Below are 14,286 nucleotides of genomic sequence, written 5' to 3'. Positions count from 1 at the left end.
TAGGAACTACCACTATATGTTTATGTTGTTTGGGTTAAAAAATGTCGGAGTTACCTACCAAAAGGCGATGGACATCATTTTCAAGGACATGCTGTATCACAAAGTTGAAGATTATGTGAATGATCTTTTGGTAAAAAGCAAGAGACGTGATGAACATTGGGCCACTCTACGGGATGTACTTTTGAGATGCCGTTAACACAGATTACGCATGAACCCATTGAAATGCTTTTTTAGTGTGTCGACAGGGAACTTTTTGGGTTTTATTGCGCAACAAAGAGGGATAAGTATTGAGTCATCAAGGGTTGAAGCTATCATGTCCATAATCGCACCAAAGACAATCAAGCAGGTCAAGAGTTTTTTGGGGAAAATATCATATTTAAGGCATTCCATTCTGGGGATGGCATAGTCCACAATGCCTCTGATAGCATTATTGTAGAAGAATGTAAAATTGGAATGGAAAAATTCCCACCAAGCTAGACGAAGTAAAGTGAGCCATGAGTAAGGCAACCGTACTTGTTCCACATATTTTTGACAGGCCTTTTGTTATTTACCTTGTGTTCATGGAGGAAGCTATTGGGGCCTTGTTTTGCCAGGAAGATCTACATGGCATTGAATGACCAATATACTATATGAGTCGAATTTTGCATGGTGCTGATTTGCGATACCCGAAGGTTGAAAAGGTGTGTCTTGCCTTTGTTTATGCATCTCAAAAGCTGAGATATTATCTCCTAGCTAACACGATTCATATAATAGCAGGGCGAACCCGGTTTGGTATTTTCTAACTAGGCCCATGTTGACTGATAGAGTTGCCCAATGGACGATAATGCTGTCAGAATTTTTATATAGTATATCGCACCAAAAGTAGTCAGGGGTCAGGCTTTAGTAGATATACTTGCAGCATTTCCAGGGTCAAAATGTGGTTCATAAGTCGAATCTTCTAAAGATTTTCCATAAGCAATGGTGGCACTTGATTCCCCAACGTCTAATTCAACAACTAAAAAATGGACTCTCCATTTTGATGGATCATCAATAGCCGAAGGCGAGGACGCCAGGGTAGTATTAACTGATCCCAATTGGATATCGACATCACTATCAGTCAAGCTAGCCTTCCCCTATACTAATAATGTAGTTGAGTACGAAGCCTTCCTTATAAGGCTTTCAATCACAAAAGCTATAGGTATTCGAAACCTAGACGTAAAACGGGACTCAAACCTCCTAGCTAAACAAATGAAAGGAAAGTTGTCATTAAAAGAACTCTCTTTGGCACCATATCATGTGAGAGCGCAAAGTCTGCTAAAATGGTTCACAAATGTTATAATATTGCATATTGGGATAACAACAAACATGCACGCAGATGCCCTCACCACTCTAGCATCAAAAGTTTATTTTGAAGAGGAAGAGAATGTATGTATCATCAAGTGGACAACACCTTTAGCTTTGTACTCTGATGACTACATTGATGAACAAGAAGACTGGCGAAGTGACATAATCAAGGACTTAAACTTGTAGCTAGCAGAGAGGAAAATGACGATGTGTCAACTCACGTCGTTTGTCGTTTATCAAGAAGTACTTTATCACAAGTGTCCGGATGAGGCTTTAGCAAGGTGTTTAGGCCCAAAGGAGGCCGAAGAAGTTTTGAAAGAGATGCATAATGGACTTTGTTGGAAAATTTTAGATGTCGTACTGTACACACGCATTCAATGACAAGTATACTATTGGCTTAAGTAGCTATTCAATCATGACTTGTGTTGGAATTGTGCCCTAAAGGTCAAGCCACACCTTGTTAGGCATAAGTGGTAATGGTAGAGAGTGAAGATGAATGGTGCTAGACACTCACCAAATACCTAAAAGAAGGATATGTACTAGCCGATCACAACAAAGTAGCCTGTCTAAGAAGGGGTGCAAAGCATTCTGTCGTGTTGCAAGATATATTTTATACGAAAAGTTTCAATAGCAAGTTGCTACGATGCCTTTCGAAAAGGGAGGCACAATGGGTGTTGGAGGAATTGCATTCAGGTACAAATGGTGAGCATCAAGGAGGGTGATGCCTATTCAAAAGACTATTGGACATAGGCTATTATTAGCCTATAATGGAAGAATGTGCTGCAAATTTTCTAAGAGATGTTTGCAATGCCAAGTGCATGGAATCCTAATTCACTTACCAACCACAAAATTACATTGCTTGGAAACACCCAGGCCATTTTATTGCTGGGGTCTTGACCTTAAAGGACCAATTAACCATAAGTCATATTTGGATATCACAACGATGAAATTTTTCACGAAATGGGTGGAATCATTTCCCCTGAAGATGGCATTCTAAGAATGACAATTTCTAGTTTTATCAAAGAACATATCATATATAGTTTTGGGGTGCCAAAGAAAATCCTATTAGATAATGGGACTCATTTCGTGAATCATAACGTGGCAACGTTGTTAAGTAGATACGATATAAAGCACCTAAAATCAATGCCTTACTACCCTAAAGGTAATGGGTAACAGAGGCAACGAACGAAACATTATAAAGGATCCTCAGTTGAACTGTACATGACCACCTTTCCAAGTGGCATGATCAACTACCGTTGGCTCTTTGGGCATACAGAACTACTCCTAGGAGTGCTACTAAAGCCTCCCCTTTTTCTCTTATGGTGTTGAGGCTGTATTGCCAATTGAGATTGGGATACAATTTGTAAGAATTGCCTTAGTTGATGGCATAAAAATTGATAAGCATGTAAGAGAAAAACTGGTCAACTTAGAAGCGCTCGATGAAAGGAGAATGAAAGTAGAAAGGATAGCACATGCATATAGAAAATGAATCTCACAAGCACATGATAAAACTATATGACCCAGGTCCTTTGAAGAAGGTGACTTAGTACTCAGGGTGTGCCCCCATGTTAGAAAAGAAATTTCGACAGCAAAGTTTGCCCCAAATTGGGAAGGCCTATTTCAAGTAAGGCAAGCCTCACCTAGAGGCTATTATTATTTAACTACACTAGAAGGCGTATTAATCAAAGAGCCAATCAATGTAAAATGGCTTAAAACCTATTTCAGTTGAGGAATTTCGACATAATGCAATGTAATAGGGAATCATCAATTGAATTCCTTTATTTTTGTCTAAGTACCTTCATTTTTTTGTATTTCCTATTTTTCTCTCGTAATAAATTTGCTTATGATGTTATTGTCAAAAAAATAAATAAAGAAGAAATTCATAGTAGAAAGTACAGAAGGTGCAAAAAGCTAGTGAAAGTTTTCATTCTCATAATACAGATTATAAGGCCAAAAAAATAATGAAGAGGGTGTAATTACATAATTCATAGCTATCAAGTAGAAAGCTAAAACAAGCCATCAAGTAGAAATGAATTACTAGAAAGAAGAGATTCCCTAATCCTAGAAATACGATCTGAAAAAAATACACGCCTAGTCGTGCAAGTTGTCTTACTTCTCTTCGTTTTCAATTATTTGAGCCCTCATAGCCAAAAGCTCAGCTTACCTTTGTCAATGGCGATTTGCTTTTCAACTAGCTTTGTTTCAAGAGGTGCTAGCTCGCTTTCTATTGATTGATAAGTCTCAAAGGTATTGACGACTTGATTATACCAAGTATGGAGCCATCATTCTCTCGTACTGACTTGTTCAAACTGCGAAGAAGTAACAATCGAAGCCTTAGTGGAGGCCATTACCCTAGTCAGCTATAACGCATCATTTACGATGGCGCATTAGCACATACCAGGAGAAATCAATAGAAGCAAAAGGTGCGATATGCCCAAATTTGTCAAAAACTTTTCGGTAAAGTTTCAACATCCTTAAAAAGTACTCTAAAATCTTCAAGCACAACAAACCTCCCAACTGAGGCACTATCAATGGCGTTATATGTTTATCTTGGAACACCGATATACCTTCCAGCTTCACTTGGTTAGACGATACATAGTAGGGGTGCAACTTAGTTTGGTTTGAAGTCAAATTGGAACCAAACCGACATAGGTCGGTTCCACTAAATAAGAACCGAAATTGAATCCCATTGGTACCAAACCAACCCAAACCGAACTAAAGTCAGTTTGGTTCTACGAGTTGCCAATATTCTATAAATTGTAAATGATATTTTTTAATTAAAAAACTAACATATAATAGCATAAATTTCATACAATAAATCACTAATCTATCCATAAAAGTCATTAGTTTATCCATTAAAGATCATTAATCTATGTCCTAACTCTTAAATAATTCGTAATTATATATATATACATATGCATTGCACAAAGGTTCAATTCTCAATTTGGTTTGGTTCTGTACAAGTTTGATCTAAGAACCAAACCAAATTGATCGGTTCTCCATTTTCGTAACTTGAAACCGAACCACAACTTCTTCCAAACCGAACAAATCCACCCCAAAGCTATTGTTTGGTTGGGTTCTCGGTTCGAATCAAACCAAGTTGCACCCCTAGTATGTTATGCTCTAACTTGATATACCTAAAGGTACTAGACTGAAGTTGAGCATTCGCATGTGTCACCCGTGTATCGAGGGACCATATTGGCTATGCTTCGACTACGATGCTATTGGGGGTCAAAATATGATGCAAACAAGTATGTGCATACTCGTGAATATGTGCAAAAGGGACAGGATGTGCTCGGGGCATTTTCACGAATTATGAGCAGACAAGCATAGTAATTACATAAAGCAACTACAGATAGAAAGAAATAAAAAGCTAGTCTGGACTAAAGTCTTCATGGATCAACTAGGTTGACCCAAAGAAAAGTCAACCAGAAAAGAAGTATTCGATCGGGTCATGCTTGACCTTAAATCCCCAGTAGAGTTGCTATTAAAAGTGTTTTGATACATTTTATGATAAAAATAAGAAGTATTGGTGATTTGGGGCATTTTCTGATAATCAGAGAGTTGCCCCCTAGTTTAGGTCTAAGAACAAAAAATAACTCTTAGTGGATCTAGATCGGTCCACGAGTAAGAGATATGAGAAATATGGGTTTTAGAAGGTGTTAGACGCCGAACACGCCCTTTGAAAGTGATCAGTCTCTTCAATAATCCAAGACTATCCTATAGTCAACGAGTAAAGACCAAAGTCAAATTACAATCAAAATTGGAAAGATTAAGGTCAAGGTCCAAGGGTCGATCATCATTATCACTTTATGCCAAATTGACCAATCGAGCCCTATGACTTAGATTTCCCAAAATTAAATTTCATAAATTCTTTGAGTTTTGCACATGAAAATTTGTATCGACACAAATTCGACGTAATAATAAAAATTAATAAATTGACTCATGATTTAATTCCCATGTAGTAAAAGTCGGTGAGTTAATTCATGTATCATTGTAAAATATATATATTTTTAAGCCTTATGTACACGGAAAATCTTTGAGCCAATTTGGGTATTTTTTTATTTTTAAAAAATTAAATCATTTTAAATGCCCCCAAATTTAGTGAGTTAACTCGGTGGAATTTTACAAAATCTTGTCATATTAAATCGATTTCAAAACATTTAAAATCGATGAGTTGATTCAGCCAACTTTAAAAGTAATTTGAGTTTTAAAGATGAGTTTACAAAAATTAGTTTTGCAAAGACCCAAGTGGCTAGTTTGACCAATAATAGCTTGTTAAACACATTTAATGATACCCGTTCATGCCTCAAGCTATACTTACAAAGAGATATATCGGACATCTGTTTGAATCATTCACATGAAATCATAAATATAAGGGGTCAAATAACTTACACATAACGTGAACTCGTCAACAAGGAAAAAAATTAACTCACTTTATTCTTAGCAAGCAAGAATCAGGAATGTTGTTGTGGACCCCTTTAGAGTCTACATTGTGAAACTTTTCTTCTTTTAGAATATGACCCTTCGAATATAAGCCAAACGGTGTAGTGAAAGAGAGATTGTAAAGTAATGTGTGCGGCTGCAACGAGAATGAGAAGAGTTGAGAATGGGGCAACTGAGTAGAAATCTAAGATGAATGGTGAAAATGAGTAGTGCTGAGGTGAATGGGGTGAGTGAGGCCAATAATGGACATGTAAGATGATAATGGTGGGACTGTTGTCGTGAGTGATTAAAGGTGGTGAGGGCAAGAGTTGGGGTTGAGCGTGATAAAGGTGGGGCCATTGTTGTAAGTAGCTGAGGGTGATAAGTAATGTGAATAAATTAGAACTTCAATTTATAATCAAACTTGTGGAAGGCAAGTGATGAACATTAGGAAAGGGGGTAGAATCAAGCAACGATTATGAAATTAAATCAAATCAATATTAAAAACTATTTTGTATTTTTTAATTCACCAAAAGGAAATTAAATGTTGATGGAAATTAAACTAATTGAAATGAAATGAAGCTAAGAAATATAGAGAAATACCATTAGACAAGGATCCACCTAAAGAAACTCAATCCTACCTGATCTAATTCGGGAAATTCTCTTTTTAACTCAATTCGAAAGGTTTGATATTAACTCCTTGGATTTGGAGATTTAACAATAGAAGCTCAAATTTAAAAGACCTAAGGTCTCTTCACTCATCATGAGTAAAGTTCCTACTACCAATTATCTAAACATAAATGAAGCATCTTGATCTAATTTAAGCATGATTCATCATTTCTAGCATAAAAGGTGTAGAAGTTTACTTTAGTCTCGATCCATAGGAGTTGGACAAGTCTTGAAGTGAACCCCTAATCATTAAAGCAATAAAGAGAAACAAAAACTAAATTATGACAGAATTTAAGCTTGCTCTAGGCTTTTCCACTCTTTAATGGAAGTGAGAGTTAGCTTAAGGTCATAGCAAGGAAACAAGATAAAAGAAATAACAATGCTCTAGTATTCATTATAAAAATCAAAGGTTACATTATTCTCTCTACAAATTTATATAACCTTAATGGAAATTAATTAAAAATGAAAAATACAAGAAAAAATACCAAGGGCCTTAGGTTAAAAGAAGAGGGGCCCTTTCTTCATTGGGAAAGTATTCTATTATAGGCAAACGTCATTCTAGAAGGATCTATTTTGAGCCACAATCGCATTTGTGGATAAGACCATGTGATGGAACGAATCCCAAAAAATTAAGGTGATCTAAGTCATCTTCAGTACGCCGCACCAAGGGCTTACTGTAGACACCTCAATTTGAACGGGCCACTTCTCGAAAGGGCCCAAAAATATCGATTTTCCAAATAAATGGGCCAACGGGCCTTAAGGGCCCAACTAATTGAAAAGGGACATTTTTACCAAACCGAGGCCCCTAGGACCTCTCAATGGTTTAGGAGGCCACCAAAAGGACTCGGCCTACCTTACGACTTCCCAACATTCACCGCTCCGCTTCCAAAATAAAAAACGTCAAATTTTCGATAAATTTCACCAACGGGCCTAAAAAGCCCGATTCGCCAACACGTGGCATTTTTGATCAAATTAATGATTGCAAAAATCTAAAAAAAAATTAAAAATTAAAAAGGTGAGACTTGAGATGCCTACCCCTCCTCTACTACCACCGCTCCGCCTCCGTATCCGTAAAAACCATTTCTAAAACCCAAGTACAACACTACAAAGCCCACAAATCATTAACCATATCCAATTCATTATCCAACCCGCAACCCTAACCCATAAACCACAACCCACATCAACCAATCACTCTTTTATCATCAAAAGATGACACATGTCATCACCCCATCTCACCTCCCTCACCCAACTACCTACCCCATTAATTTGCTTTAAATCCCATCTACCCACACATCAACCCATCACCTTTTCTCTCAAATCAAACACATCTACCCACACCCCTAACCTATACCTCCCCTAATCTACCCTCATCATTCCCTACAAAACCTACATCTACAACCTAAACCTACACCATCCTCTCAAGTCAAACACTCAACCTCTCCCATCAACCTATCCCAACCCTTCATTTCCACCCACTTTAACACATGGCATCATCTCCTTCATCCTCCTAAAATATCATCAACCACCTCTTTAAATCCTTCATTCTCTTAAACCAAACACCATTTAATCTCAACCACCATCTTAAACTTACCTCACCAAACACTCCACCCAAATGGGTTGGGTAGGATCCAAACCATTTGGGTCAAAACTCACCCATTTAACCCCCCTTACCTAAATACCCTCCAATCTCCTCTAAATTACACCCACTTCTCTCTCAAACTCATAACCATTCTACCCTTTTTCTTCACTTCACCCCATTATATCCCTAAAATAACTTCTAAACATCTATAAATACCCTCCTCCTCTTTCCAAAAATGGCCCCCAACTTCTCATTACAAAATTTCTCCCCAACACTCTCTCTACTAACAACTATCACCCCTCTCACTAAGAAAAATCTCATCAATTCCCTCACACTAACCCTCCCCAAGTCTCATAAAAAAAATCATATACTACACTCATCTCCCTTATCATCTCTTCTCTACTCCTTCAATCAAAAAAAGAGTTGTATTTGTTTAAAATACTAAGGACTCAAGAAGACTCAAGCAAGAAGAGGAAAGAAGAAACAAGATACAAGGTGGGTTCAAGGCAATCCCCCCTCTCTCTTCTACACCCTCTCCTCCTCCCTCTTCTATCACCCTCTCCCCTTCATTTTATTTTTTAGGATGAATGGACCCCAAGGCTAAAGGTCTATAAGGGTCATTTCCATCAATGGAATGACCCTATGATCAAGCCAAAAATGAACCCCTATCTAGGGTACAAATGCACAACACGTGGCACATCGTTTTTTTATATTTTTTTAAAAAAAATCAAAATGACCGAGTTGAGTTGAGGTTACCACTATCTAGTGGGGAGAAAAGGGTGCCTAACACCTTCCCTTTTCTCCAACCGAGTCGCTTACCCCGAATCTAAATGTTTGATTAGTTCCTATCCATCGAGAGTCGCTAAAACGTCAAAAATGTTACTTTTTCAAAAATACACATCGGGTGACCATTCACACCTACTTATAATATGAATGGTGGCGACTCCAAACCATTGTAGACATGGTCATCGTAATGACGAAATCCCGCGTCTACAGCTTGACGACTCCACTGGGGAGTAAAGGCTCCACCCTCGTGTCAACTCGGTTATTTTGGTAAAAAAGGAAAGGTTTCAATTTTTATTTTCTTTTTATTTTTGCAAGCTAACAATACTTGTTGTGTTTGTTGTATTTATTTTTTAGGTAGGTTGCCTTTATTTATTTACTCGCTTGAAAAAAACAAAAAATAAAAAATCCGATTTTCACTTTATTTCTCCAATTATGTCATTTTAAGCATGCGTATCATCAAACAAATGAAAAAAAAAATTTCTTTTTTGGCCCAAGCCAAAAACCAGAGGCAATGTGCCTCAAAATGTGTATAAAAAAATTAAAAAAATAAAAAAAAAATAAAAAAATAAAAAAAAGTCGTTTTTCTTCTTTTTTGGCCGAATGGACAGTCGAACTTAAAATGATCATAACTTTATCGTCCGATCTCCGATTAGCTATTAGTGCATATCGATTTGGGGTAGAACAAAATTTTCTATCAAATGTGACAAAGTCAGCAATATTTTGACAAGTCAGAATCGGTTTTTGAGCTCATTTACTATCGTTTACGCTATCATTTTCGTTTGACGTCTCGTCTCGATACAAAATGAGTAAAAAAAAAACGAGCATAAAAAAAGGGAAAAAAATTTGGCCCAAGCCAAAAACCAGAGGCAATGTGCCTCAAAATGAGCACAAAAAAAATAATTAAAAAAAAAATTAATAAAAAAAAAAAAATTAATTAAATTAAAAAAAAAAATTTTTTTTTTTTTGCTCAACTTGTTCCTTACATCAGTCTTGGAAACTTTCCTCTTGGAATTTATTTTTATTTTAAGTTTTAAAGCTTCAAAAGATCAAAACGGATCATCTTTTCCAAACTCAGGGCGTACCGCTCGCCACTTTTTGATTGATCAAAATGAAAAATTCAAAGTGATCGTTGGTTGGACTATAAAAAAATAAAAAAAAAATGAGAAGTCCTTTTATGATTAGTTCATTCGTAAAATTGAAAAAAAAATGATGAAAAAAAAAAAATTGATTGGTTGATGATGAATGTGCGACTCTTACGGATAAATTATTAAAAGGCTATGATCTGGCCAACGGGCCCACTCATCTGAAAAATGCCCCGGGCGCACCCTATCCTATTTGCACACACCACTAGCACGTTTACTTTACTGTATTGCACGCTTGCATGTCCCTAATAGCCAACGTGGCACTAGTGCGTGGCCCGGTCTCCTCGGAGATGCGACGTCATTCATGAAAACCACAACTCCAATCACGTACCGTAAGGTATATAAAACTGGGAAATCAATACCGTTTGATCAGGTGATTCTGAAAGGTATTTGATACACCCATGTTGGAGCGACCTGAGCCTTTGTCCTATTGTAAGCCGCACGGTCACATGTCCCGATTGCCAACGTAGTACTAGTACGTGGTCGGTCCCCTTGCGGGATGCGAAAATCATTTATGAAAGCTATAACTCCTGACTCGTACCTGTAGGTATATAAAAGATAATCCAAGTACATCAATTGCACTTCTTGGTCAAAACCAGTGCCTAAGCAAGATCCTGTCCCGCTGTACCCTACTGTACGAGGGGGATAGATTACGTCTATTCTAGACGAGAGGTACTTAAGTGGGCCCTTGCTCAGCATCGTGCGCCACCTCTCAACTGGGGATCAAACTGGTTGTTTTTGACTTCAGAGAAGTGAATTGAAGTTTTAGATTATCACCTATACGGTATATCAAACCAAGTCACCACGTACCGTCTGATTGAGTACGCTTGAGAGGTATATAGGTGTGCTTGGGCAAGAGTGGCCAGATAAAAATGCATTGCAGTAGTAAGCTTAGAGTCTAGAAGCCTTCCCTGTAAGTCACAACTCGAACTTATCGCGGGTGTTCCCGGGTTGTTGAAAGAAACTTGATGATTGATGTATGTGGATGTATGTGAATGATCAAAGTGTATGATTGTCCTCAAGGGTCAAAATTTTGTTTTCAGAAATTAAAATGGGTACACCGATCCAATAAAAAATCAATTTCTTGTAAAAATTCAATAATGACCCAGTCCATCTCGATCCAATGATCATGATAGGCTGGGCCATTTAAATCAAAATGAAAATCAAATTTTCAAAAAAAGAAAAGTGTTTTCAAGAAAGTGTTTTCCATAAGAACAAAGATTTTCAAAAGAAAAGTAATTTTACATAGACCTTGGAAATGTACTGAACTATTCTCTTGTGTCAACTCAGGATGCTGGCTGCAGGCAATAACCCAATCGACCAATTGGTCAAAACAACCATCACGGGGATGCACACCGTAGAGAAATTCAACTTTGCAAAATTCATGTTGAGATGCGCCCTGTACTTTCACGAGTTTGAGATAGATTGGAATCTTTTGCGCGCTATGGCCAAGCGTTGGAACCCATATCTTCACATCTTCCACATTGGGCATATGCACTTGTGTCCTACTCATGAAGATTATTGTGGCATCATGGGGATATCTACTTCAGGTCCTCTAGTCAGGCCTTCATTGAAGAAAGGATATTCGGGTGAACTCGCCACAGGCCTAAACATTTCAAAGGAAGAAGCCAAGGCCTTAGTCCGTAACGGGAGATTGGATTTAGTACCTTTATTGAGTCCATACCACTCTCGTAGTCATCCCATCAATGTAAAACCAGAAGCTTGGAGAGCCACTAGAGACTATCGATTATGTTTAGGGATCCTAGCCCAATACATACTAACCTCCAAAAGCGAGGGTCAAACTGTTCCTAAGTCTTTCATAGACATAGCTTCCCAGCTCTCTAGAAAAGCCAATCCCGTACCTTTGATTCTAGCCGAAACCTTCTCAGGTTTGGATGCCATTAAAAATGGTGAGGGAAGGGATTTCAAAGGAAGCCCTCACTTACTTTATATGTGGCTCTGCGACCGTCTCAAAATTGTGGACATTCCTTCAACCCTCGAGTATAGGCCAGAGCACTTTTCCAGGAGAAACATGTTAGTGCGTCACAACTCAGTCAAGGCTTGGGGCAAATGGTTGGATTCTCGTCTTGCACGTCATATTGGTTTGAGATGCCCTTGGTGGATGACGGACTACCCTGTTTTAGGTACCAAAGGATCCTATTATGTCCGTTTGATCGGACTAGATGAGACATCTTTTTACCAACCTGCTTTGATCCCAGAACAGTATGGAGTACCTATAGAGTTTTCGCTACCTCAACACAAACAATTCTTTTCTCCCGAACCATTGACTGAAAAGTTAGTGCATCTCATTGAGAAGGCGTGGAACAAACGCATCTTAGGATATCCAGATGGACCAGCAGAGTTCAAAGAGTTAGTCGTTAGAACTAAAAGAAGCAAGCCTAACTATCCCAGCAATCCTGATGACGATCAAAACAAATCCAAGCGTCCATGTAAAAAAGTCTAAGTCAGAGTTATTGAAAGTTGTTATTCAATGAAAATCCTATTTGTCAAACAAATTTTCAATAGTTCAAATTACTCTCAGTTTATTTGTGGATAATCATGGCATAAATGAATTGTTTAATGGGTTGGTGTACAAAATTCAAAATATAATCTTCTTTTTCAAAATATTTTATCGACCCATGTCAATGCCAGCTCCGTGCTGATGAAACTTCTTTTTCAAATCTCTTTTACCGACTCCGTGTCGATGCCGGCTCCGTGCTGATGTAATCACTTTTAAATTTTACCGACTCCGTGTCGATGCCAGCTCCGACTGATGTAATTCTTTTTCAAAATCCTTTTTACCAACTCCGTGTCGATGCCAACTCCGTGTTGATGAAATCGTTTTTTAATTTGTACCGACTCCGTGTCGATGCCGGCTCCGTGCTGATGTAATCACTTTTAAATTTTATCGACTCCGTGTCGATGCTAGCTCCGACTGATGTAACTCTTTTTCAAAATCCTTTTTACCGACTCCGTGTCGATGCCAACTCCGTGTTGATGAAATCATTTTTTTAATTTGTACCGACTCCGTGTCGATGCCAGCTCCGTGCTGATGAAATCATTTTTAAAATCGTACCGACTCCGTGTCGATGCCAGCTCCGTGCTGATGAAATCATTTTTAAAATTTTACCGACTCCGTGTCGATGCCAGCTCCGTGCTGATGAAATCGTTTTTAATTTTACCGACTCCGTGTCGATGCCAGCTCCGTGCTGATGAAATTGTTTTTAATTTTACCGACTCCGTGTCGATGCCAGCTCCGTGCTGATGTAATTCTTTTTTCAAAATATTTTGCCAGTCCCGTGTTGATGCCAACATCACGTTAATGTCGGCTCCGAGCCAAAGAACTCTTTCTTTAAAACTCGTTTGCTTTAAAATAAATAACTTTACCCGACCTAATGAAATGTCAAGCATTTTTCTTTTTGTAAATAAGATAGTAATGCTTGGTCTTCTGTACCTGAAAGCGCCCTCGATCCGCGGGGTGCGCGGATCCGCTTTTGACCCTTGAGGTTTGGGAGTCGCCACCTAGTTTAGGTCTAGGAACCATAAATGACTCTACAATGGATAAAAAAAAAGAACTAATCTACTATAGAAATCTGAATCCGGGGATCATGTTACGGGGTTGGAAGGTGTTAGGCACCAACCCCGCCCAGCCAATGCCGGTCTCTACTTATCCCAAATAGATCTACATCGTTAATGATAAACTAGATGAAAAAAAATGATAAAAATTTACCTTTGATCTGCAAAAGTGCTATTCCCTCATATCTGAAAAACAGTTCCTTGTACCGTACTCCCTGCTTCGTTTTGTCTCCGGATCTGATTTCTGATCTCCGAGGCAAGGTGTCTCCTTCTTGGATCTGGATGCTTTGAATTTGTGGTGGATTTTTGGGATGTTTTTGAGTGTTTTTTAGGCTAAAATCGGAGTAGGGGTGTTAGGGAAGGAGTTAGGACTCCAAAATTAGGGTTTTGGAGGGGTTGTGGAGGCTTCTTCACCTACTTTTTCTAGGGTTTTTTCTTTTATACGAAAATAGGGTGTGGAGGCTCTTATTTATAAAGTTTTTAGAAGCATTAGGGTTTGATTAGGGTTTCTTTTAGGATTTCAATTAGGGTTTTGACTTAGTTTTTAGGGTTTTAATTTAGGGTTTTGACTTTAGTCTTATGAGATTGACTTGATTAGTTTAGATTAGGGTTTTGATTTAGGGTTTTGACCTTAGTCTTATGAGATTGACTCGATTAGTTTAGATTAAGGTTTTAATTTAAAGTTTTGACTTTAGTCTTATGAGATTGACTTGATTACTTGACTTTAGTCTTACTTAATTGACTTTAATTTTGACTTTAGTCTTATTTGATTGACTTTAATATCTT

The 14,286-nt window shown here is 38.0% G+C and overlaps 1 protein-coding gene across 1 annotated transcript; it reads left to right on the top strand.

The window, feature by feature from the left end:
- Positions 1 to 957: 957 nt before the first annotated feature.
- LOC147384459 (uncharacterized) lies at positions 958 to 1,509 on the top strand. The gene has a single exon (XM_086424941.1). The coding sequence runs from the start codon at positions 958 to 960 to the stop codon at positions 1,507 to 1,509; it is 552 nt and encodes a 183-aa protein (XP_086281067.1).
- The last annotated feature ends 12,777 nt before the right edge of the window (positions 1,510 to 14,286 follow it).

The sequence above is a fragment of the Akebia trifoliata genome, chromosome 15 (genome assembly GCF_017979445.1).
Source record: "Akebia trifoliata isolate Shusen 1 chromosome 15, ASM1797944v1, whole genome shotgun sequence".
Taxonomy (NCBI): Eukaryota; Viridiplantae; Streptophyta; class Magnoliopsida; order Ranunculales; family Lardizabalaceae; genus Akebia; species Akebia trifoliata.
Note: the sequence above shows the minus strand (reverse complement) of the source record. Positions and strands in the feature narration are given on the sequence as shown.

What these genes read in the sequence shown, in the direction of transcription:
- LOC147384459 (XM_086424941.1), top strand. Translation starts at nt 958, where the DNA reads ATGGTGGCACTTGATTCCCCAACGTCTAATTCAACAACTAAAAAATGG.